General features: G+C 37.2%; 1 protein-coding gene across 2 annotated transcripts; it reads right to left on the bottom strand.

Moving 5' to 3' along the window:
• Positions 1 to 2,199: 2,199 nt before the first annotated feature.
• LOC128679220 (beta-1,4-galactosyltransferase galt-1-like) lies at positions 2,200 to 24,089 on the bottom strand. 2 transcript variants are annotated; one of them, XM_053761302.2, is made up of 2 exons: positions 23,913 to 24,089; positions 2,200 to 3,935 (listed from the first exon to the last, which is right to left on the bottom strand). In XM_053761302.2, the coding sequence occupies exon 2, from the start codon at positions 3,930 to 3,932 to the stop codon at positions 2,292 to 2,294; it is 1,641 nt and encodes a 546-aa protein (XP_053617277.1). In that variant the 5' UTR covers positions 3,933 to 3,935; positions 23,913 to 24,089; the 3' UTR covers positions 2,200 to 2,291. The 2 variants fall into 2 exon arrangements, with proteins under 2 accessions (XP_053617277.1, XP_053617279.1); XM_053761304.2 differs by lacking the exon at positions 23,913 to 24,089 and adding an exon at positions 4,238 to 4,387.
• Positions 24,090 to 25,868: the final 1,779 nt, after the last annotated feature.

Here is a 25,868-nt window from a genome sequence, read left to right on the forward strand (position 1 = left end):
GTACAAAATACGAAAAATTACGAGATCTGAGCTTATCGTTGATAAACTTTTCTTTCTCTATAGAAAATGTAAATCCTTTTTGGAATCGACTCTGCTTTATCACAGAAGCAACTTTGCTATTATTTTTTTAAGGCACCTTATATTTTGTAGGGTGAGTATTAGGATTAACAAATCTCATTGGTTTCCTTGGGATCTAAAATGAGAACCACAATAAAGTCAGGTATTTGTTTTACAAGACCAAGAAAACCGTACGATGTTAGGTTAGGTACCTACTTCTTGTAATATCACGGTTGATACAGCACTCAGGCACTGTAGATACTCCAACTGATTATCCATGTACCTAGATAGATTCATATATATAAACAAACAATCAAATTACAAATGAATTAAAGATATTGAATTTATTGAATCAAGTTACCAAAACAAAAGGCGTTATCTGACTGTAATATGAGAATGGGTATTAATTATTTGATCATCCGCCTTACTATATATTTTACATGTGTGCCACCAATTAGTATTTAAGGCAGTATGACTTTAAAATAAAAAGGGTTTATTTAAAGCATCCGGCGTTTCACTTCACGCGTACCTCATGATGACCCAGCATCGGACACAAACGGGGAATCCCCATGTTATACTCAAAGATACACCACTGACTGGTTTAATGTTTTACACATTTTATAAATGAAATTAATCGATAGATTGGATCCTATCAGTTTTATGAAATTTGGCATACTTACATGTACATTACCTTATACAACAAGATTGTTAGTCCAAACATTAACCGCCTTAGCGAATTGTAAGAGCAACAAAATGTTCTTGGCGTAAAATAATAACTCTTTTTGTCAGGAGCTTTTTGATATCCTCATAATTAAGTATTATGTATGCGGAAGTTTGTGAGGATGTATGGGTGTCTGTATGTTTACACAAAATCTACCGATTTGTTTGTTATGAAACGGGTAAAATATAGCCTGGAATTACACATAGGGTACTTTTTATCCCGAAATTCCCACGGGTCGCTCCCGTGGGAATTTCCGCGGCGCGGGCGCAGCTAGTAAGTATTTTCATTCTCGTTCATCACCCCGTTTGTCTACGCAACTTTAGCAAGTTTCCATAGACTGACGACCCCGACGCCTCCCCAAATGATAAGACACATACAGCGCTGCCCTGTTCCTAGCGCAAAAACCAAATTTGCCCGAAGATTCTTTAACTACCTAGCTCCAAAACTATATAATAAACAACAGTTGAAGGATAGAAATACTAAAAACAAGAACTTAGGAGGTTTATCTTTGATTGGTTAAGTAATTTGACCTACACTGAGACTGAGGACTTATTTTATGTCATCACTTAAACTTTGGTTAGTGCTAACACAATACAATTGAAAAGCCCTATAGTATACAAAATACATATAATATTTAGACTATACTATAGCGAATATTTAACTGTAATTAAATATAATTTATCTTTTAGCAAATTTAACATTCTTTAGTACTTCATATTTATATAAATGTATCCTAATAATGTTTACGTTCCATTTCATGTCTATAAATAATTATCTAAACTTTAATGTTTACTTTCCATTTAATTTAAGTTAAATGCGAATCATATAATGTGTCATTATACCACAGTAAATAACTCTGTAAATATCTACTGAGGAGCCTGCCGCCCACAGCACAGGGGGGTCTGCAGCGGGTGTCAGCGCACAATATTATGTCATGTAACAGTTATTTACTAATAAATTTTCATTTTTTTTTCACCCCGAAAGAATTAAAAATAAACATGAAAGTTATATCTTTACACTTCTTAAAAGCTTTTATTTAACTTGCAATGTATGTATGTATGTTTGTTCGGGTGGAATTTTGCTACTCAATTTTGAAGCAGATATCTTCAACCGATTGAGCTGAAATTTCGTATACACGTTTAGTATGGATGACAATACACGATAAGCTGTGTGACGTCATTCTAAATCCAATATGGATAGTTATTTATAATGCATTCTACAATATGGATATCAAATGAAAGGGATTAATGAGTAACTCAAAAAATAAAGTGACGTCATTCGAAATTCAATATGGCGGACCATCCAAGATGGCGAAATAGTTATAGCCCCGGATAACATTATGTTATATACTGGAGATGGTGTGATATAGTGTCGTGAGGGACTTAACTATTAAACAGTCAAGGAAAAAATCAAAATAGGCATTATACTATAAAAATACGTTTAATACTAGCATTTAATACATTTAGGACTAAGCGTAGGAATCGCGCGGGTCGCAAGCGCGCGAGCGCGTGTGTCACCGGTGCGGGGGGAGGAAGCCGAGCGTGCGCAGCACGGCCTCGGTGCGGGACACGAGCGGGTCCCGCCAGCGCCACAGCGTCGTGTCCCGCACGGGCTCCGAGCGCAGCTCCTTGCACGTCTTGCTGAGCGCCGACACGCAGTCGGCCCGGTAGTGCTGCAGACGCGCGTGCTTCGTCTCCAGGGCGTAAGACGAGCATGGACCACCGAGGCACGCCAGCGGGAAGTGGTTGTGGAGGGCCAGAACTCGGTCCGTCTCATGAAATGCCTTCACGTACTGACCAGGTTTCGTGAAGTTGCGTGTGCGGTACACGTGCTGCAACATGTGCATGTAGCGCGGCAAGCCCTCCTCCCAGCCGTGCTCGTGGCGCAGCGAGTCTAAGTAATATATGTTTGAAGCGTGGTAGGACGACCGCGGCGGTTTGCTAGACGGCTGCTTCGACAACGGCAGTATACGCTTCATCAGCGAACTCCAATCCGCGTCTTCCAAAGGCACGATCACCTCGTCGATATCGAGGAGTGCCAACCAGCGGTACTCGTACATGTGTCGGTACAGGCAGTCATTGTATGGGATCAGCTCCATCTGACGCTTATGCGTCGTCTTCGATTTGAGGTACATGTGCTGTAGCCCGGGCAGGTTCGGCTGGCCGCCCGGCAGCGTAATCGGCGTCACGGTCACCGTACCTTGTTTTTTATAATAGTCCAATACTTTAGTAATATTTTGATGCACTTGCAGTTCGTAAAAGAACACTTTGTCCGCTCCCATGATTTTAATGAGTTCTATCCACTCGACTAGGCGGACTGAAAGATCTTCGTGTAAGAAATCGAGTCCTTTAACGCAGACCGCGAATTCCTTCCGACCGAGGACGGGATTTGGGCGGTCGTTGTGCACTCGCAGATTGTTGGTGGCGCGGTCGCACGCATTCTCCACGATGGAGACAGAGGCTGGCACCAGATGTTGAACGTCCTTCGGCAACACACACGCCATCAAATAGGGCTGCAGTACATGGTCGCGGTAGTTGCCCCATTTGCTATTCCATATGTACTTGTACTCGAGATTCCGGACCAGTACCGGCTCGGCGCGCTCCTCGAACCAGAGCTGGCAGTGCGTGACGATGGTCGGCTTGATGCGGTCGTGCACGCCGAGCACCCTCACGGCGCGCCCGATGCGCGATGCGTTCCGTGCGTCCATGTACGCGCCGTAGAAATGGAAGACGCCCTGGCTCGAGTACAGGCTCTGCCAGTAAGTGTTGTGGAATTGAAGTTCATATATGGAAGGGAATGGAGCGCAGTCTTTTTTCTTGAAGAATTTATTTTTGTCATCCTTGTGTTTATGCCAGTAGGCATAAGGTAGCGAGGGCAGACGACGCTCGAGATCAGCGCGGATTTCATTTTCAGAAATAATGCGGTGGTCGGTGTCGGGCAGCTGCGGGGCGGGGGTCGGCGCTGGCGTGGAGACGGCGGGCTGCGGCTCGGACTGCAGCAACAGCCGCGCGGGGGGCGCGGGGCGGTGCGGGGGCAGCGGCTGCAAGCGCGGCAGAGCCAGCGCCGCCAGCGCGCCCCAGCACAGCAGCGCCGCTAGCCAGCGCAGCGTGCGGCGAGACCCGCCGCCCCACCACCGCATGCACCACCCTCGCATCGCCTGGAAATACAAACAATAATATTTTAATATACTTTTTCATAAATAGCGAGCAAAATTATGGTTACTATATTAAAATAGACAATAGACTGAAAAATACAATTCGGTAACGAATTCCGAAATAAAAAACAATAATTATAAAATGTAATAGAAATGGGAATAATGTTTATAGCTGGTACACAATTGTACATGAATACATTACATCGAACTACATATTTTTGATATAGCTACAGAGTGGTGTTATCGCTGTATCTCTTGGTGTAACTACCTACAGCTACGCTATGACTGAGATGTGGAGATGAAACCTCATGAGGCTGCGCCGACCGCTGCCGCCCGAGTACGGAGAGCGCCACGGAGCGACCATCACGCCCAGACCCTGCGATTCCAGGTTAACATAACTTGGTTCTGTTTATTTCTACAAAGCTCATCACAAAAAATTTTGCACAGCAAAATACCTATCAAAAAAACTAAAAAAACTTGCTATAACGTGTCAAATACAATGACATTTCAGTAACAGCATTTCAGTAGATAAGTAGTTTGATTTTTTCGATAAGGCATATAAAATCTTTTATGAAATACATAATTATGCCCGTGATCCTATGAAGTTCTATCATAGTTCTGTCATCCTATCGTCCTGTAACAAAGTACTAAACTAAGAGTATTATTTCCGGCAGCAGAAGCCTAGGTAGATACCTATATGCGCTGTTGATTGTAACTGGACTTCGTAAAAAAGATCCTTAGAATACCTACAGACAAGTACTATACAGAAACGTTCGAAAATATTGATCTACTTATTTGGTCGCCTTACGTTGTCTTTTATTATTTACAACGCGGATTTCGTACGAATCCGCTCTGATTGCAGTGACAAGAAAGGATGTGCTCTCACTCGAGTGTTCCTCCACGGAGATCGCGAGGCACGACTTGTGACGCAAATCGACGTGGCACAATCGGTAGCAACGCGATCAAATGATAAGCGCTTGTGGCTGCGACGAGCCAGGTCAGGGTTGGAAACCTGCGACCGGATGGAAGGAAATTACGTTTTATTACTCGCTCCAAAGAGACTTATATAGGTTGCAGAGTCAAGAAATTGCATAACTAATAAGAATTTAATCTGAATCTGAAGCTTCAGGACTAAGCTGAAGATATTTTTTAATTTCTAGTAGGTAATGTTATAATTGGATGTGGACAGTGGCATTATGTTGCACTGGACTTGCATCCAGCTCGACAAAGATATAAATATTAATTATCGTGTTTATTATTAGCATAAAATTTAAGTTTTTGTATTACGTTTACAGTATGGGTTATGGAATAAACGCATTTTACGTAGGTATTTTATTTTATTTACAATGACTATAGGCAAGTAGGTATTTCAAGCAGAGCAGTTGGATGGAACACACATCGTTATATCCAAAGCCATGTTATCGGCAGCAGCGTCACCGTATTAGTTTCCGCACGGAAGGTCAGTAGCCTCGCAGTAACGTCACGCGCAGAGCCTCCGACAGAGCTCAGGACCAAGGAGTAACAAACAGAACATCGTGACATCAACGTGCACATCTCAACTCAATCGGCACACTTATGGAAACTAGTTCAGACAGCAACTTGCCATCACATTTAGATTCGACAAATTTCATAAGCGTTTTGGAGGATAATGGAAATAGTGATAAACAGACGAAATTAATTTTGTAGATAGAAAGGAAATTTCAGTGATCTAGAACAAGGGAGAGGAATATGCTAGCTAGTGTTATTGGAGATCGTTATCATGCATGTGCATGACGATGGATTTGTTTTGATTACTTTGTGAATAACGTGTACCTCCAAATTCTATCTCAAGTTGCAATTGGTAATGACAAATTAGCTTGTATTAATTTAGCATTACCTTTAATTTCCTTAATTTAACATATAAAAGTAAGTAGAGTTATCTACGCTCCGCTCAAGGTAGCGCCCTATGGTGCTTTGGGTGGTTCGGTTTCGACGCTGCGGCTGCGCGGTGATTACAATTTTCTTATTACATCGATTTTCTTGAGGAAGGAATCATTTCCAAAATCAATCATTCATAAAATTGTCATTACTACAGTATAGAGAAATTAATGTAAAGTCATATTATAGTAAAAATCATTCTTGTCTTTGTAAAAATTTGAAACATTGTAATGACAGCGTGACCGCTGCGGTCGAAACGCTCTGCGAATCACCTCATTGCGCTGCACGATGCTCGCGCCAGCAGCTACACGCTCAGCAGACGATTATCATGCAAGCCTACAATATCTCTACAAAGAAAATTTAGAGAGAATGTTGATAATGAATATTTAAGTGTTCATACACTTATAAAGGTATAAATCAAATCAATGTGCGTATCAAACAAACATGTTCTCGTTCGCGTTCTAGTCTCAAACGCAGCTCCGTGAGTCGTGACTAGCGACGGTCCGCGGCTGCGTTCGCGGACAGAAACTCAACGACGTTCTCCAGCCAATTGTCGAGTCTATCTCGGAATTGTACACAACTTTTCATTGCATGTTTTGCTGCGAGTGTGAAATGTAACTGTTGAGTTTATTTGCTATAAACCAACATATTTTGCGATACGGTTTTGTTTTATGTAGTTTGCTATTTATCTGACGTTAAAGTTCGAGAGCAAGGAACTGTATTGACTGTATTGACCAGGTACACAGATTAAGACAGTAAGACGATAAAATATATTTAATAAATAAATAGTCATAGGTTGCTGAAATGAAAAGTACTTTACAACATGTACTTATTGGATGAAATGGTGAAATCTAATATAAAGGCAGATTTTCCCCGCTGTACTGTATGCAATGGTGCAGATAGAATACAGAATGGCCTGCGCCGTCAATGGTGCAGAGGAGATTCTTCACCTTTTTAGTGGACCTTGGCTGTGTCTCTGTACAAGACACAAGTAATGTTATTCCTTTGCTTGTGGACACTGACAAACCAGAATTGTATGTACGGGTTAAGGAATAAAATCGTAATCAAAATAAGTATTCACTAGCTAGTGAACTTATAACAGATTGACTGTAACCTTCGTGCGGAGGGAATCTTACAGTATTCGATCCGAGTGTTGCAGCAGTTGGAGAGAGGTCGTTGACCTTTTGCGGGTGACGGGAGGCGGGGGAAGCTGCAGTTCGCGACCGGTCTAGCAGCTGCAGCTGCAACCCGTCTTGACTCCCCTCGCACGCCCTCGCTACGAATGCTCTGGGATCAACATCCACAGCAGATTAGATAAGACTTGAGTGCTTCCAAGCAGTCCAATGCAGCGTATCAATCAATATTATTTTTAAATAAATATATCTTCCTAAACCAGATCGCGATCTATGTCAAATATCAATGGTTACTTTGCGTGGGTGTTCGAAGGTTCAGATTAGATAAGACTTGAGTGCTTCCAAGCAGTCCAATGCAGCGTATCAATCAATATTATTTTTAAATAAATATATCTTCCTAAACCAGATCGCGATCTATGTCAAATATCAATGGTTACTTTGCGTGGGTGTTCGAAGGTGAGGAACAACTGACGAGCGACGCCGCAACTAGTGACCAGTATTAAAATCCATAAAAAATATAATTTCGAACCTATTTGTAGTTTTATCGTGGACAATACCATCAAGAGGTATACATACTAATTCATCTAGTGTGCCGTGAACGTTCACATTTCGACACCAGCCAATCTCGCTCGCTTCGCCAGATGGTCGCTCCAACGAGGTCATGTCACGTCGGGACAATGCTTGTGATGTGAACCTAGTTCTGAAGTTGGGGTTGTGGACGCTGTCGCTGATGCCAAGCCACGTTGAGCACTCTAACACAAAGTTCGTTTTAAATTGACAGTAACAACTGACAGAAAGGTGCCTCGCCTGCGGCTAACGACTGTTGTAGACTAATTATTTACTAGATTGTATAATCGGCACGCGTCTTGAAATTCGTAGGTTAAACAAATGCGCGTAGGTACGTCATTTCAGACTCAACCTACGCTTGAAAATTGGGATTCGGTTAGAACTTGAACCTTAAAGTAAACTTAAATTATTAGAAGGACTGCTAACAACGAGTGAACATTGTTGAAAGCTCAGAACAATTACCTAAAAATTGATCTGAGGTTTAAAGTACGACGGATTCTATCAGCCTTTAAATAGTGATCTGGATGATCATAATAATTTGGTATCTATGCAATATACAGTTGCACAGGGATTTTCGCCTTCAAACCAGGAGTCAGCAATTAGTCAGTAGAATTAGAAAACTTTTGGCATTATACTCTACTTTAGGACTCCAGTCAACCATGCCAAAAATATCCAGTAATTAAGCAAACAGTCGGTTAGTACAAATAAGAAATAAGTCTGGATGTTTTGTACATCATTCCAAAGATATAAAAATATACGCAAATTGACCGAATATTCGGGGATGTGTCGTGTCAGTCGTGATGACACGCGTTACATAAAGTTCTATTCGCGTCCGTCGTGCTGCAGCCAAGTGTGTCAGTCGGCTGACGCAGATCGGGCGCAGCGTGTTGCAACTCCGCCTTGCACTGCGCAGCTTTATTGTGGTTTGCAAATGCAGAAAGTTTCAACACAAAGATCAGGAATCTGATAACAATCTCGAAATGGAGGATAGTCCAAATTGCATGCAGCAAGCTGACGAATTTAAATCTTATCTCGTTCGTATTGGTTCGTATTATTATTTGACGACCTCGGTGGCGCAGTGGTAAGTGGTAAGGCGCTTGCTACTGAACCGAGAGGTCCCGGGTTCGATCCCCGGTCGGGTAATGATGGAAAATGATCTTTTTCTGACTGGCCCGGGTCTTGGATTGGTTTATCTATATATGTATTTGTTATAAAATATAGTTTCGTTGAGTTAGTATCCCATAACACAAGTCTCGAACTTACTTTGGGGCTAGCTCAATTTGTGTGATTTGTCCTAATATATTTATATTTATTTATTTATTATCTATGTTACGTATTAGTCCATTTTCAGTCATAGAAATATAAACTTTTATAGCTAAGAGTAGTAATTGCTAAACATTGCTTGTTACAGTTACTCAGCTTCATATTGCATGTTACAGTAACACAGCTTCATGGAGAGAGAGAGCTAGTGGTATCCAATATTAATCTCTTGCATTATGTATCGCTATCACTACATACTATAAAACAAAGTCGCTTCCCACTCTGTCCGTTTGTATATGCTTAGATGTTTACTACGCCACGGACTTCGATGTGGGTTTTTAAATAGACAAAGTGATTCAAGAGGAAGGTTTATAAGCATATAATATGCACATTGAACCTATAAATATTATTGATAATAATAAAACTATGTGATACCAGACAGAAGATATCATTACAGAAACACAAATAAAGGGTTGAGAAATAAGAATGATAAACTAATTAAAATTAAAAGGAGGAGAATTTTGTTAAAAAGAATATAAATCATCATAGGACATCACGCAAGTACCGATAGATATCATATTGGAGCCGATGATACAACATATTATCTGTGACCGCCCATCTCCGTTGCTGAACTCGAGGAACTGCACGATTTCGCTGCAGTTTCTGATCAATGAACTGGATGACATAACGCAAATACTTGCTCATTGCATCATTGCCCAAACAGAACAGCAAATATATTGTAACAACTTCCGTTATTGCACAACTGCATTACATTTAGGGAATGGGAATTAAAGGATATAATATACGTATACTATATGAAACACAGAATAGCTGCGCCGTAACAATCGGTCGAGTAGATTTTGCGTAAAAGATAACAAACATACATACACACATCCTCACAAACTTTCGCATTTACAATATTATTTTTATTACTACATACGATATTATGATTACCCGTCTGATGAGACTTGAAATATGATGCATAATAAAATTAATATAAAAATGAGTCTAGTTCTTTCCATATAAATTGCTTTGAACATACATAATCTACAGCTTCTCGAGAAATGAAGCTGTTGATATATAGCTGTAGAAAGCCAATGTAATCTCGTTAAACGTATGGTCGCCAATAGTATACTACGACACCAGAATCGTCCAAGTCGCGTCTCAAACAGGATGCGTTTTTTGCGAGTATCATCAGACGTCAGACGAATCGCGTGGTTATTATCCTACCGCCACAAAGCGCCCCACCACGCGGCGTTGCCGACAGTACCGTAGCAAAATCGTCTTTGACGTTTTGTTATTTTGAATATAGCCGAGCTACGGCCGCTGGACTGTTACAGAGTGGACAACTATTGGGGTAAAACATGATTTGCGTACATTTCTTTGTAAGCATTGACGTCACGTGGAAGTTACAGTAACTATTACTGTACCTAACTGCAATGACAACGGGGACTGATAAATAGGAAAAATGTCTATGTATTAAAAGGTTCCAATGTTAAGCTTTTCCCTTTGTCTGTCTTCATTGGATACATGGTAAAATAACATATATTACAAAAAATAAAAGTTTAGTAATACTTAAAGTGATGCTAAACATTTATTTTTACTGACGATTAAAAACACAGTTTTTTACATGTGTGTGATGTAATCATTAATAAGCGACGAGCACTCATACACAGTGCTATTTTCAAACATAATTGATTGCTCAACGCGGGAGGTCACATAGCTAAAGATACCAAGACTACAGTGACATGTGTCTTTGTCTACCAAAAGTGTGACCTTCGACCCGTGACCCGGCGTGACGCAGGGCCGCCTCGAGGTCGCGGGGGCGCTCTCCAACTCTTGGAAGTGTGACTCTCCCGATACATTGCAATTGAGGTGTCACTGTACACACTCTCTTAAGTCGTACTCGTGTCAATGTTGAATCGTCTATCATTATTTCAATCGCATGCAGGCAGCTCCCAAAACAATTGCTAGACGGTCCGTTTGGAATCGACTTTCAATTTCAATTCAACTTTCGTGAAATATAAATTTTAGTCGTTCACATTTCTATGTTATCACGCAGAATAATAAGTATGTATGTATGCGCTGTGACCTTCAACATTTCTACAATTCCCTTTTAATCTAAATGTGACATCTATTTAGTCTATTTTGTTATCATTTAATTTTCCGCCGAGCACCCACAACGCCGCTATGTGCAAAAGATTTTTAATTACGTCTAAGCGACGTACTACACTTTGCTGTGTCTACATGATGCATTGAGTAAGTAATCTCAAGTTGATGCAAATTCAGTGTTTACTTATGCAGTTATGGTAAGTAATAGTCAGGTATCAATAAAAGTTGATGACCTCGAGTTCATACAATAGTAAATGGGCACACAGGTCAATATTACGACGTCTAACCAATAACTACAGAGCCAATATCTATTTTGCACAATTATGTAAATATCGTGTACTTACTTACTCTTTAAGACAATAAAATATTACAAATTCAAATCATTTATTCAGAAATTAGACCTTCACAGGCACTTTTTCACGTCAATTTTTATATTAAATAGTAATTTCTCACAAGCTACAAACTACTGGTTACAAGTTTAATACGCTTTGTCAGCTTCCCATTTTCAATAACTTTGGCTATGGTTTTGGAACGACTAGTAAATGTCATTGATTTATCTTTTGAGCTATTGTCAATATCGTAATTAATATTTGAGTATCTTTAACATCTAATGTGGTCTTCTTATATTTACAAAAAATTCGGTACTCAACATTTAAAATCATTTTTGTGTTTAAAGTGGAAATTCTACTGGTCCTAGGGATCCTCGAAGTGAACCACTTGATAGAAATGGCACGTCCTAGTTGAGCCCTTGGGCCTTTAGATCATTATTATCGTTATCGCTGAGGTAAACAAAAGCATGACGCTTCGCTTGCACTTGCAAGATTAGCAGCTCGCGCAGCAAACTGCCACAAAAATAGCCAGCCTCCGTTTATTTATCTCGCCAGACGGTAATCATTGTCTCGTTAATTGTTCAGCTTGCTCTCAACACGGCGTGCGCAGTGAGCCGCGCTCTGAATATCATATCTTTTACTCGATTCGATAAAATTTCTGAATAGCTTTCTAAACCTGAAAAAACTACTGAAATGTAAAGAAACTATTAATAGTGCTAAAAGTATCACGAGGTAAGGTCCTCGTGTGATACTTGTTAACATTAGATTTTGAGCTTCCTTTGAGTAATGTGTAGTAATTTTTGGTAACAGAGGAAAACATTTTTATATGAAGATGTGATGACTGAATTAGATGAAGGTTCGTGTTAGATTAAACATTATGTACTCAGGTTTATACGACCAAGTAAGAGGTCAATCATAGGATTTATCAACAGACTGATAGTATTATACCACGGAAAAGATGCTGATGCTCACTGTTTTACACTTGAAAATAGTTTATAGAACCTGCCTCCTTTTAATTGAGGCTGAAAGTTTTTAATAAGAGTAGTTACGATTAAGGTTGTCTAAGGAAGACGCCGATGTTCCCATCAGGGAATATGTAACTGTAAGTGATACATTGTGCTTTATTTGCATCGTGCATTCACGAACCAGGGCCAGACATCGTTCTAGTTTCAAAACGCCTACAATAAATCTCCAAGTTGTATAATGTCGGTGCATGTCGGATTAGCGCCTGCAGCTACTTGCGATTGGCAGATTTGTCATCTGGCTTATGTTTCTTAATGCACTACATAATACGAGCTGCTAAATGAGTTGGTTTTGATTGATAGTTTTTAAAAAATTAATATCCTCATTTGCATATTCAGAATGCTATTTACTTTATCACGTGTATCACTTGTACTAAGTCTATGTACATCCCTCTTTCGTTACGTGAAGTTGAATTAACAAGCCAACTGAAAAAGTTTAATCTATCAGAAATTATTGGTCAGCCACAGACTTACAGTCAAGCAAGATTGTGCTTGGCGGCTAGGGAATGTGTCGTAAACAAGTTTGGTCACTGTATTGACACTTCTTCTTCTTCTTCTTCTTTATTCCACTCATGTGGGGTCGGCACAGTACGTAAGTGCCTTCAATTTTGTTCACTGTATTAGGTATTATCGAGAAACATAGACGTGAGACACGACGAAGCAGAACAAGTTGGCAAACACAAGTTGTTTGTATGCGGTGGGGGTCAAACCCATCATTTTCTTTTTGAGAAATTAGTTTAGTGGAATTTTGTGTATTTTGATTTTTATCAAGCATATGAAATTAAAACCAACCGTTTTGTTAATATCAGCATATTCATTGCTAAATACATGACATAATAAGAAATATCATTGTTTATTGTTAATGGAGTGTCATTAATTTGTAAATGTACATCAACTACTACGTCTACTGTCGTCAGGAAGGGCGCAGCGCAATGACATGGTCAGCCGCCATCAGCCGCGCTCGGTTCAAGGGCAGCGGGGGAAACTGCACCCGTGTGGTTGTCAAGGAGGCTCGAGTTCGGTTAATGACAACAACCAAATTTGATAATTTCCTAATGAGTTACAGTGATCGTAGAAGTTTTATATATATGGATTAACATTGATTGGGTACCTACTAGTTGGAAACTAGTACCCAATCCATGTTAATCCATATATATAAAACTCTTGCGTTACTGAGTGGCTGGCTGACTAACAGACAACGTACAGCCGAAACTACTGGACGTAGGAAGCAGAAGTTTGGCATGTAGGTTCTGTTACGGAGTCCGTAGAAAGTCTATTTTAAAAAACGAAAATTATAATGAAACTGTTTATTTTAAGAATAAATTACAAAGAAATGGAAATTATAATATGAAATGGTATGTAGAAAGAATGTCGCGAGCGGACTGACTCAATAATAATAATGTTAAAAAAATGTGAAGTAGTAACTAGGTCGCTGATGCAGTGAATGTGCGTCAGCGTTATCATTTTATTACAATTAGGGGTAAATGCTATCGTAACAGTTCCCTGGACACAAAACCAAAGGGGTGAAAAACTTTTATATTAAAGTTCTACACCGTTGAAGTTAGTAACTTGAAATTTAGGATTTTAGTTGTTTACAGCAAATAAATGAATACGTGTTTCAGATTTTTCTGAAAATTAACCCTCCACCTCTTCAAAAGGGGGGTGAAAATTGTATGGTACTTCATCCAATTTTCAAGATAAAAACCTGAAAATTGGTAAACATAATCTTTGTAGTAAATCACACCTCACACTAATAAATAACTTGAAATGTTACGTAAGAGGAAGAAATTATAATAATGCATTATTTATATTTTGAAACTTGTATCTCCAGGGGAATGGTGTAGGGAAATTTATATAAAACTTCATTATTTTTGAAGAGAGACCCATATATAGTTTAATTTACGTTTGTGGTTAATAAAACCGGGACGTAACATGGACGTCATGGAAAAAGGGGTGGCCCACGTTGCAGAAGGTGGGAGTGGGAGTCGTAGCGGGAAATGGGATGGAGAAACACGTAATGGAAAATGAGCGAGGCAAGTAGTGGGAAACGGGGCGGGAGACATTGCGAAAAACGTAATGGCACAATATAATAGGAAACGGTACGGCGGGATACCTACATAGCAGGAAGCGAGATTGGACAAGTTGCGGGACGAGACACGTAGTGGGAAACAGGAAATTGAACTAAAGATAAGAAAATATACAAATTTAAATTCATGTTTAGTCAGTCATACAGAACATGTGATAAAAAATTGCTGAGATTTTGCTATGAAATTCACGCGGGTGTCACTGCGGGCAAAAGCTAGTTAGCTATAAAATACTGGGTTGATGTGGTTTTCGGATCAAAAGCCCATGAATTCACAGAGAGTGTTTAAATAAACAGCTTCATTGAAGATAATTAACGGATAATAATAATAATCATAATAATTTATTCCTTTAAAACATGTGTAGGTATACAGATGGTCTTATATAAATTAGAGTCAAACATATTCTGCCACCTGAGGCGTAGGAAAATATATGTATCTTATTAAATAGTTCACAATAATAATAATTCAATACAATTTCATCTAATTATTACGATGTCAAAATAAAAAATAAAATATAAGTATGAATAAAAACAATGTCAATAATTATAAAATAAATTCAATCCCATTACATTTTGGCCTGAAGATAATCATTAACACTATAAAAACGTTCAGTCAATAATAAATCATGCATAGCTTTCTTGAACCTTCGGAATGGTAAACCTTTTATGGCCTCAGGAATCTTATTATAAATTTTTATACACATTCCGTAACAGTTATTGGAGTACATCTTCGTCCGCGGTATATGACCATGCACTAGTCTATCTCCACGTCTAGTGTTGCGGGGATTTATGTCACTCGCTTTCTTAAATAATAACAGATTAAGTTTTATAAATTTCGCTACTTCTAGAATATATAAACATGGTAGTGGTAATATTTTAAATTTTTCAAATAATGGTTTACACGATATATAATTGGCTACTCCTGCGATGGCCCTCACGCATTTTTTTTGCGCAATAAATGCTTTATTAATCTCGACGCTATTTCCCCAAATAATGATGCCATATCTAATATTGGACTCAATGTAACCATAATATGCAAATAGAACAGATTCTAGAGTTGCGATTTTCCTCAATTTAAACAAAACATATACATATCTATTTAATTTGCAGCAGATGTTGTCAATATGTGTCTTCCAACTAAATGTGTCGTCAATAGCAATACCCAAAAAACTTACTTTATTAGCTTGGTTTAAAATAATTCCATTATGCATTACATTTAATTCATTATTTGTATATATACCTTTATTAAAATGCATAAAATTTGTTTTACTCAGGTTTACGGATAAATTATTCTCATTGAGCCATCTTACTATAACTTTTACGACATTATTTACTTCATTCGCATGTTCTTCTTTCGACGAATTCTCATTACTTTTAATAATCAACGAAATGTCATCAGCAAATAGAATAATTTTGTGACTCGTTGTATTTGGAAGGTCATTAATGAAAATGAGAAAGAGAAGAGGACCCAAGACACTTCCTTGGGGTACTCCATAGGCATTAATTCGGAAAGATGATCTACATTGCTGCTTTATTTTTTCATCATTATTGAACTCAATTTCAACACATTGTCTCCTGTTGGACAAATAAGATTGTAGCCAAGTTAGACTCGTTCCCCTAATACCGTATTTTTCTAATTTATGTAATAATAAATCATGTGGTACCATATCGAAGGCTTTTGTCATATCGAAAAATAATACAGTGGTCATCAACTGTTTGTCAATATTATATATAGTATCGCTAACTAAGTCAAAAACAGCACCTATGGTTGACTTGTCTTTTCGAAAGCCATGCTGTTCAGATTTGATGAGATCATATTTCTCAAAGAAACTAAGAAGACGCCTATGCATACACTTTTCAAAGATCTTAGAAAAAATCGATGGGAGAGCAATTGGTCGATAATTACTTAAAATATTTTTATCATCCTTTTTAAATAATGGCCTCACTAGTGAGATTTTAAGGACTTCTGGAAAACAACCCTTTTCGAATGACATATTGACTAAATATGTTAAAATTGAACATATTTCCTCACTGCAGTATTTGAGAATCATTGTTGATATACAGTCATAACCGACTGCCTTAGTGTTCTTAAGCGAAAGTATTATTATTTTCATTTCATTTTCGTCTAAAGGTTTTAGATAAATTGAATTTTGAACTCCTATTATGTCATTTGTTCTTTTGATGTCAATATTTGATTTATTTGTAATGTCAATAAAATAATTGTTAAAAATATTTGCTATGTCAGTAGGATCGCAGTAAGTGTTATTTAAGTGGGATATCATTTTAATATTTTGTTGTTTGTTGGACTGTGATGATTCGTTTTTTATAATATTCCACGATGTCCTACATATATTCTTACTTTTAGACAACAGTTTATTGTTCACATTCTTTCTGGCAAATACAAGACACTGTTTCAACAATTTGGAGTATCTTTTATATATTATTTTATTAAAGTCCGATTTATTTTTATAGTAATTATATCTTAGTTTCCTATTCGTCATACAGCTTTTCCGTAAACCTTTAGATATCCAATTAATCCCTTTGTTATTATTTACTTTTATCTTAATATCTGGAAAGCATAACTTGTATAATAAGCAAAACAGATCATAAAACTCACAAAAGGCTTTATTCAAATCAGATTCAGCAAAAACACTATTCCAGGAGATACTCTTAAGATAACCTTTAAATTTAATTATATTTTCTGGACTATAGTCTCTTCTTATTCTAAAGTGGCATTTAGATTCCACATTTTTATTTTTCATTGGAACTGTTAATAGTTGAGCAGTGTTATGATCCGACAAACATAAGGGAATTGTAGAGCCGCTGGCCTTTTTAATGTTACTTATAATATGGTCAATACATGATGCTTGTCGCGTTGGTTCATTAATATGTAAAATTAGGTTATTATTTTTCATCATATCTTTAAGTCTCAGTGAGTGTGTAGTATCTTTTAGAGTATTTATATTTATGTCACCTGATATAATTACTTTCTTTTTGCAAAATTTTTTTGATAATGTGTGAAGCATTAAGTCCAGTTTATCGAAAAAGGTTTTGAGGTTTTTGGTATTAGGTATTCGATACAAACCGATAACAATGATGTTAAAATTTAGCACCTCAATAGCACAACACTCAAATGTATTTTTTTGTGCTAAGTAATCGAACTCCCTAATTTTTCTGAAATCTAATTCATTGGTAATCAGTAAACATACTCCTCCTCTTTGCTTATCGGTTCTCGAAAAAGATGATCCTAGTATATAACCATCCACAATAACATTGTCCTCACAGCCCAATTGGACAAATGATTCGGTCAGACAAATTATGTCCGGTAATAAACCTTTATTATTAAGATCGTCAAGTGCCAAAGCAAATATTTCTTTTTTTGATATAATTCCAGCAATATTTTGGTGTAATAATCTAAAGAAAAAACTGTTTCGCTTTTGTGACCAAATCATCAGAATTTAACTTTTGACAGTTTGTAGTTTGCAAATTATTTTTATCCCTAATGCTAGATTTTGCAAAATAATACGGTATAGTACCTTTTTTTAACATTATTTCGCATTTGTTTTCAGATATATCTACAAACGGACTAACAAAACTATTACATTTATCTACTGGTTTAAAATAATATGGTATTGTTCCTTTCCGTTAGCAGGATTTTTTGACATTACTAGTAGGTTTCTGTTTAGCAATATAGATATCAGATCCGACATATTTTTTATTGAAGTTTAGAAATTTGTTATTGTAGTCTATGCAATCTATAGTAAAATTAATTTTTCTGCAAATAATGTCCCGTAATACATGCATTGTACAATTGTCACTATTACCTCTTAAATCTAAGAACTTACAGTTTGAGAATTGCTCACATATCAAGTTGATTTCTTTATTTAACATTTTTACATTTAGAAACCTATTGTGAATTACACTTAAAATTATGACATCATAATCAGTTATTAATTTAAGAGTATTATATAATTCGCATATTGTTTTTAACGGATTTGAGTCGTTTTCTCCCATTGAAATGATTATTTTGTCACCTTTTTTTATTGTAGTGGTATTGGTGCATCCTCTTAGTATTTCAGATGAAGCAGCATATGGTTTCGAAAAGCATGAAACAGTATATTGCTCGTATTTTGAATAATCCCGCATAGAAGACAACATGACTCCAATCCCGGTGATCTGTTGGCTTCCAAAAATCCAAATTTTATTCTTTTGTTGTAGTTTTTGAGCAGAAGAAGGAGAAACATGAGCAGAAGAAGTGGAAACATTAGTCATTTTTGATAACCCAGGCTTTTGTGAAATGTAGTTTGTTTGTGTTTCCTGGTTTATTGTCTTAGGAACTCCTGGCTGGAAAATCGGCGTGCTTATGACATTTAAGCTTTTATTATTAACTGGAGTGTCAGGATTGCTACAAAAGTTCAGTTTCCTCTTAATTGAACTAAGAGCTGTCTTCCTTAACGATGAGCTTTCCCTGTAAGCGCTGGATGAACAGATATGCATCAGTTCTTTTATCCTTAAGTCGCGTTCATGAAGTCGTTTTTGTAATTCTATATTGGCTAAATTTAGCTCATCAATTTCATTATTTGCACTTTCTAGCTTAGACTCCAAAGTTCTAATCGTGATTTTATGTTCTCGCAATTCACTGGAGTTTAGCGTTGATAAATCTGGTAAGCTTCTTGCTAACTCGGAATGTGTTGTAGACAAACTATGATTTTGAAAATTTTCTGTATAATCAAAAGAGTTTGTCGAAATTGTTTTCTTTTTTCTCATGGTTATATTTTCAGACATTTTTGATAATTGATAAAAAAAAAATTATATATAATAATAATAATAATAATTGATGTAAACTGGAACTTGATAGTAGTTGCTTGCGATGGCGAGATTTGAACACAGGCCTGCAAGGTGTGAGGCGCACTGTATACCGCTGAGCCAACGAACTTAGTTAAGCACTGGTAAAATTCGCAAAGTATTTGTGATGCCCGTTTTGAGTTCTTGAATGTTTGCTACCAAATATGGCAATAGCTGTTGATCGAGGATGATGCATTAGTCATCACTTTGCTTAGTCACTGTGTCCTTTGTTCACTACGGCTATTTTAACACAATATTATTGAAGTTTATCCACAATTGCTAACACTTTTAACACCAATTATTAGAAAATCTTGTTCGTAAATATTTTATGCACAATAATTTCTAATTTTTATGTTGAAGTAAAATGATTATCTCACATTAAAAAAATATTAACACGGGAGCAGCTTCAAAGTAAGCTCGCAGTCGGGCGGGCGCGCGCGAAGTCTAGATAAGCTAAGATAGATGGAAAAGAAGTGTACCTATTTAGAAATTGACTGTATTTTGCAACACTCATTTAGTGTTGCATGTATGTGTTCACTATAATATCACAAATGAACGTGAACGATTCATCGTTCCTGAGCCTGACCACGAGCAAGAAACTGCGCCGGCCGGTAGCAAGCGCGCGCGCTCCAGCGCTGTGCAGTGTGCTGCCGTCGACAGTGGCGCCGCTGGCCAACAAGCTTAGAGGCCCTCGAACTAGATACATTTTTAGGTCTCATTCAAATCATTTTATACAGTAAAACTTAAATTACCTTATTTTTAATCACAGAACTTTTTTAAACCAAGCCATAGTTTTGTATACGAAAGAAAACTTGGCAATAAGTTCGCCTCTTATACTTTTACAAATTGTGAATTGTAAAATAATGGATAATGGACATATTTCGGGTATTTTTGTGTTAATCAATAAACCTAATATCGCTAGTTGAACTACTAGATATAACCTTGTCGTTGTCATTCATCCAATACTAACTACAATCTCTAGAAACGAGTTGTTGGTTATCTTAATGTATCTCCAGTCTATTCAATGCGATCAGAATCATAAGGATCAAATTTATTTATTTTGATCTAATATTGTAAACTGCAGCGGATTTAACTTATTTACTATACCTGTATGTAGTATGCAAAAAAAGTTAATAATTATTGTATATTGTATTGTAAGTTGTTAATAAATTATAGTTTAGATTTAGAAATTCATCTTAAATCCAGATAAAATGGAAAAATGTTTCTTAGATGGTTCGAGTCGCTGAATGTGGCTCTGTCGCTAAATATAAAGTAATATTGTAATGAGAGAGGTCAGATAGCCCTAAAAAATTATAAGGATGGCGTGTATGAATTTTGTTAACAAATAAAATAATTTTGAGTTATTTTAAGATTTATATATACTTTTTTGGCAACAGATCCAGGATATCGGGGTACTATCCATCCTGTATATGTTCTTTCGTCATTCTGAAAAATAAATTCAAACGCTTGTTATAATCATGATGTTCATAGTAATATTAATGTCTTGAGGTACATATAGTGATCTCTCGTGGAGATGTCTGCGACCTACTGCGCGCCAACGGTAAGTACAGTTAGACCAGACCGGACGGCAGAATAGCCCCGGGCCGTATCGCATCGCCCGTTATTCTTAATATGTGCTTTCTATAATCAGCTATCTACATAAATTTAATTAATGTTAAATACTGTTGAATTAGGTTAATAGAAAATGTTATATTGCTTTTTTTTATTACTTTTGATATCCTCAAAAATGTAATTTCTTTAGACTTCGATACTGTTTATTTCAGTAAAATTTGGCGTTAATTCATTATCACACCACAAAATTAGTAAGATAATAACTAAATTAAAAATTTAAGAATCCTCCGGAGTCGCTGTCATCCTCTCATTTGTTAGAAAAAAGTTTCCAAACATTGCTAAGAACACTCTCGATTAAATTCTTTTTCAAATAAACAAACTAGATCTAAATCGGTTCAGCCGTTTGGCTGCTACGATGCCTCGGATAGACATACATATACACAGACACTTTAATATTATAACTGCTCACCTTCTATAGTCGGGGGTTAAAAACACTAAGGTTTGTTATTAAACCTCCGACAATGCTCATATAAAGTGCAGCCGTCATAGTCGTAAAGTATCTGTATGACGTGGCCCAGCTGACCTTCTGTTTGAAAAGCAATTAGGTTCATATAAAGTACAGAATATAATGACAGTAGTCGGTGACCGGTTCCTGTGACCTGGATAATTTGAGTTACGGACTGTAAGACAGTCCAATTCGAAAAATAGTTCCTGAAATCGTTAAAGTTGTACAAAACTCTGTACTACATATTCGGAAGACAGAAGAAGAATAATGAATGACAACTGACGAGCAATGCCCTTAGAAACAATGCAGTATCCACGATCGTATGGTATCGTTGCTTCAAAAGCAACAAAAATTATAACAATGAATGAAACGTAACAAAAAACTGGACAACTTTTATTAACTAAATCAATTCCAAACAGGTAAGTTTGACAACGCTTTGTAGAGATTTACTGAAGAAATGAAGTCGTTAATGTTTACGACCAGGTACGTACATATAATGCGATGTGAATAGCGCCGATAAACAGTTGCGCATTACGCAAAATATCAAGTTTAGATTACAATAGGAATTTTGTTCTATTCACAAGAAATGTGAAACTTGCAATAAATAAATAAAGGTAACGACGAATACATAAAAAGCAAGAATATCAACTTCTAACCGGTTAATCTACAAATCTATGAGAAAGAAATGTTGATAAGTTTTTTTAACCATGTTACATATTAGAAAACCAAATCTCCATCATGGTCAGTCTCAAAATGCAGTAATGAGATCTGATCTGACCACTAGTCTGTTAGGGGAGGATTCATATGTATATATGAAGTTGGTGTTAGTGTATCATTTAATAGAATGTAAGAAATTAGTACAGATTACAACTTCAAGATAAATAAACATGAGGTTGTTTAAAAAATTAGTCTTCTGGCGTAGGAACCAGACACGATTGGATGATCGTTGTGACTCAGTGCATGGTGTTGTGTTGATATCCCATGGCAATGGGTTCCTGCTGCTTATGGGCGCCGCGTTCGTGTCTCACTAAACCCTTCACATTTGTTGTTTGATCAATTATTTGTACGTTTACTGCGACTAAAATATTTACTAAACATTAATTTCATTTACATAAGAAGTAAAGATTATACTTTATTTTTCATCTTTACTATCTCTGTATTACTCTGGCTTTACATCAACAGACATTTTATTTTTTTTATCCGTAGAATTTAACTAAATCGAATAGGTATCTATAACATACGATCCACGTCACAGTATCCTATACAACAAATAAACAAGTTTGCTAAGAATTCACAGATAAAAACCGCAGGTATAATTGTAGTGTAGGGCGTTCTTCTGCACCTGCGCTTTGGAAGCCGGCAGAAGACTTAGTTTAAGTATTTTTTTTTGACGTCAATAAGTGATATATATTATCCTAAATTGAATAAAGAATTTTGAATAGAATTTGAATTATCAATCAGCACTTGTAGCTTTATGAGTGTGATAGTAAACTTTAAAACTTCAATTCAACTCCGTTCACTTAACCTCTGTCAAATGCAATTGCTTTCAGTATAAATATATTCGAGTCGATCAAAGTGCTGCAATGTCTGTAACGCTAGCGGGCGTGATGTGAAAGGCAGTGGATAGCAAACACACACACGTAAGACTCGTCTCACCTTTATTTGTTCAGCTAGAAAGGGCATCCAGTGCCGATCCCATGTAAACCTGTTCCCACCTCTTAGTTTCTCCGTAATATTTTGATGTAATTTTATCTTCTAGGTCTTTCCTATTTGTAACATGTGTCAGCCTCACCATAGTTCATATTATATTTTGACAAGGATTACTTATTGACGTTCGTGATATGAGTCATATTATTCTACAAACAGCAAGCAAGCAAATTTTCATATCACGCCATTTAGTTTATTTAGTGGCGAATAGCTTTTGCGCGAATTCTGTTTAAATAATCACAGTCATTAGAATTACAATCAAATTAGGTGGAATTTCAACCTTTTGTTTACAATATTTTCATAAAACAGGTTTACGTTCTGGTCAATAACACCATGTGCTGCGTCCCTGGTCGAAGATTATTTTTATTATGAATATTTAATTATTTAGGTGTGAAAGAGTATCATGACATCTAATTAGCTAAACCTTGGAGCAGTAATATCTCGGGATCGTTTTCATGTACCTAGTGTACTAGCTGCAACTAGTGCTGTGCACAGTTTACAGTAAAGTTAACTTAGTTTTGATGCGTTTCTTTAGTATTCTGTTAGCTTAGTTAGTATTTAATTATTGTATACTTAGTACCCACTCTTTTAACTGAGGAAGGGACATACTGATGGTGTTATTGTTTCGAAGAAGAACATTAGTAATCACTACAGCTGCCATAAACATTATAGGAATACCTGTTATAGAAGACAAATCAACTGATAATGATTGAAGAACAGATAACTTTACACAAAAGATTAACGTTCTTACATTGATTCAAGGAAAGCATTTTAGGTTAACGAATACCATTTAAATGATTTACTACATCAACGAGGCTCGTTGGAATCTTTAGAGAGCTTTTCTTCAAGTTCAGTCGAGAGCTTGTGCTTGGCGTCAAGGAATTCGAAATCGGCGAGCTTTCGCTGCGGGGGTGTTCCTGAGTCTCACCTTAGAGGTGGCGACTGGAAGCAGATCCCGGTGAAATCGGAGTCGGGAGGCGACGTTGGCGAGCGCTCATACTCGCGGTCGACGACCCGCGGGAGCGGCGTGCACTGCACTCACTTCACTCACTGGCTGCCGACGTCCGGCCGGCACTCGGTCTGCGACGCGACTGACGCGGGGCTCCGCTGCCGCCCGCCGCGTGCGCCCGCGGCCTTGACCGCCCCCTCCACCCCCCGGACCTCCGACCGACGCCAGCGCATCCGCCGAGGGTCTCGTCTCCTCAGGTAGGCTGCTGACGACGCATGTTGCAGGCGAAAGTCAATACCGTTAGATCATTATTACGTTCACACTTTTTGCCGGCGTAACCCAACTACCAGTTTGGATGTTGCTTGATGATGTTTGTATTGTGTTAATCGTTTGTTGTGTTGTGCAGTATACCTATTTGATAGAGGGCATTTTCAATGAGGTTTCAAAGATTTGTGTATAATTTTAGTTATAACTTTTTCCTGGTTTGGTTATACTTATGTCAATTCTCGTTTCGTTGTCATAAGAGCTGCATCAAAATATTCAAATTTATTTAAATTTGTAATAATGCTACAATGGTGTAATGCTAACATCTGTCTTGAACTTGGATTTAAAGAATTGGGAGAAATGTCAGTTTAGGATATATTTGGGAACAACATATTCCAACCAAATTTGTGTTGGAGTTTTTCATGTTTCTTTATAAGTTTGGGGAAATCCCAGCTCGGGCTTGAATACCAACAATTTTATCATGATTAATCGTGACTAACGCGACAACTTTGGCTCGCTCTCCTCACGTCACAGCATCTGGTATTTATGTAACTAAGTACATGTGGGCACGCGGATTGTGGACATTTCCGTGTTTGTTAATTTCATTCCCAACAGACAAACATACATATTCAATATCGCAGGCTCTAGAGAAATCTGACGTGGCTTATGAAAGTGACAATAACCTTTACTTTGTTGGGTTGGCAGTAACTATATTATTTAAGTATTTTATACTTACCATATTATGTTGTTATTTTTACTAAAACTTTCTGGTTCAATATGCAGTTGGTGTGATATGGAAGGAAGGTAACCCGCAGGAAGTGTACTACTTCCTGAAACATTAATATATGAATAAGATACCTACAATGTTTTAAGTTAATCTTTGTTACAAAATTGGTTACGATTTTTACAACAAAGCTAGCACTTTATGTAAGTGCTAGCTTTGTTGTAAAAATCGTAGCTCGTAGAAACGTCAAGCCCTTGGTATCGCTTCAAATATGCACAAAATGCAGGCGAGTACGGCAACGCGCAGTTATAATTCTCCTCATTATTCTGTTTGAGTTTATTTGGTTGCAAGAATAGTTGTGTGTAGTTATTTTGATGCCTACAGAAGTAGTACTGTAAATTAGTGAGCGGGTTAACCACCGCCGACAAATTTGCTCATGAAAATATTTTCAAAAATTCAAAATTCAAACATTTTCAAAAGCTTCGATCTATTCTTGTATTATAATTGTCTTGAAATGGGTAGAGACGAGTAGGTAATAGATACGTTTTACGATGAATATTGTTAATTAAACTTAAATATGATTTATATTACCTACTTCGAGTAGGTACCTATTTCAAGATTAAGCCCTTACTATACTTACTAGGGCTTACTATACCTAAGTCCATGTTTATGTAATACGTTGATTTGATGTAAATTATTTGAAACATATAGGTATGTATACATAATATGAATTTTGAACATTTCAATTCCGACGGATTTCCTGATGTTTTCAAGCAGGTTAGTAAAAACTAATTGAAAATCTTATTATGAACATTAAAGTAATTGGTTTGCTTTTTCATGCGAACGAAAAAATATTCTGACGTTACAACAGTAGCTAATTATTTTGTTGTATTGCAGAACTCCTCGCGTCCGATTGTTCGGCATGAAGTGAAGAAGACAATGGTTTT

This window comes from Plodia interpunctella, chromosome 21, assembly GCF_027563975.2.
Source record: "Plodia interpunctella isolate USDA-ARS_2022_Savannah chromosome 21, ilPloInte3.2, whole genome shotgun sequence".
Taxonomy (NCBI): Eukaryota; Metazoa; Arthropoda; class Insecta; order Lepidoptera; family Pyralidae; genus Plodia; species Plodia interpunctella.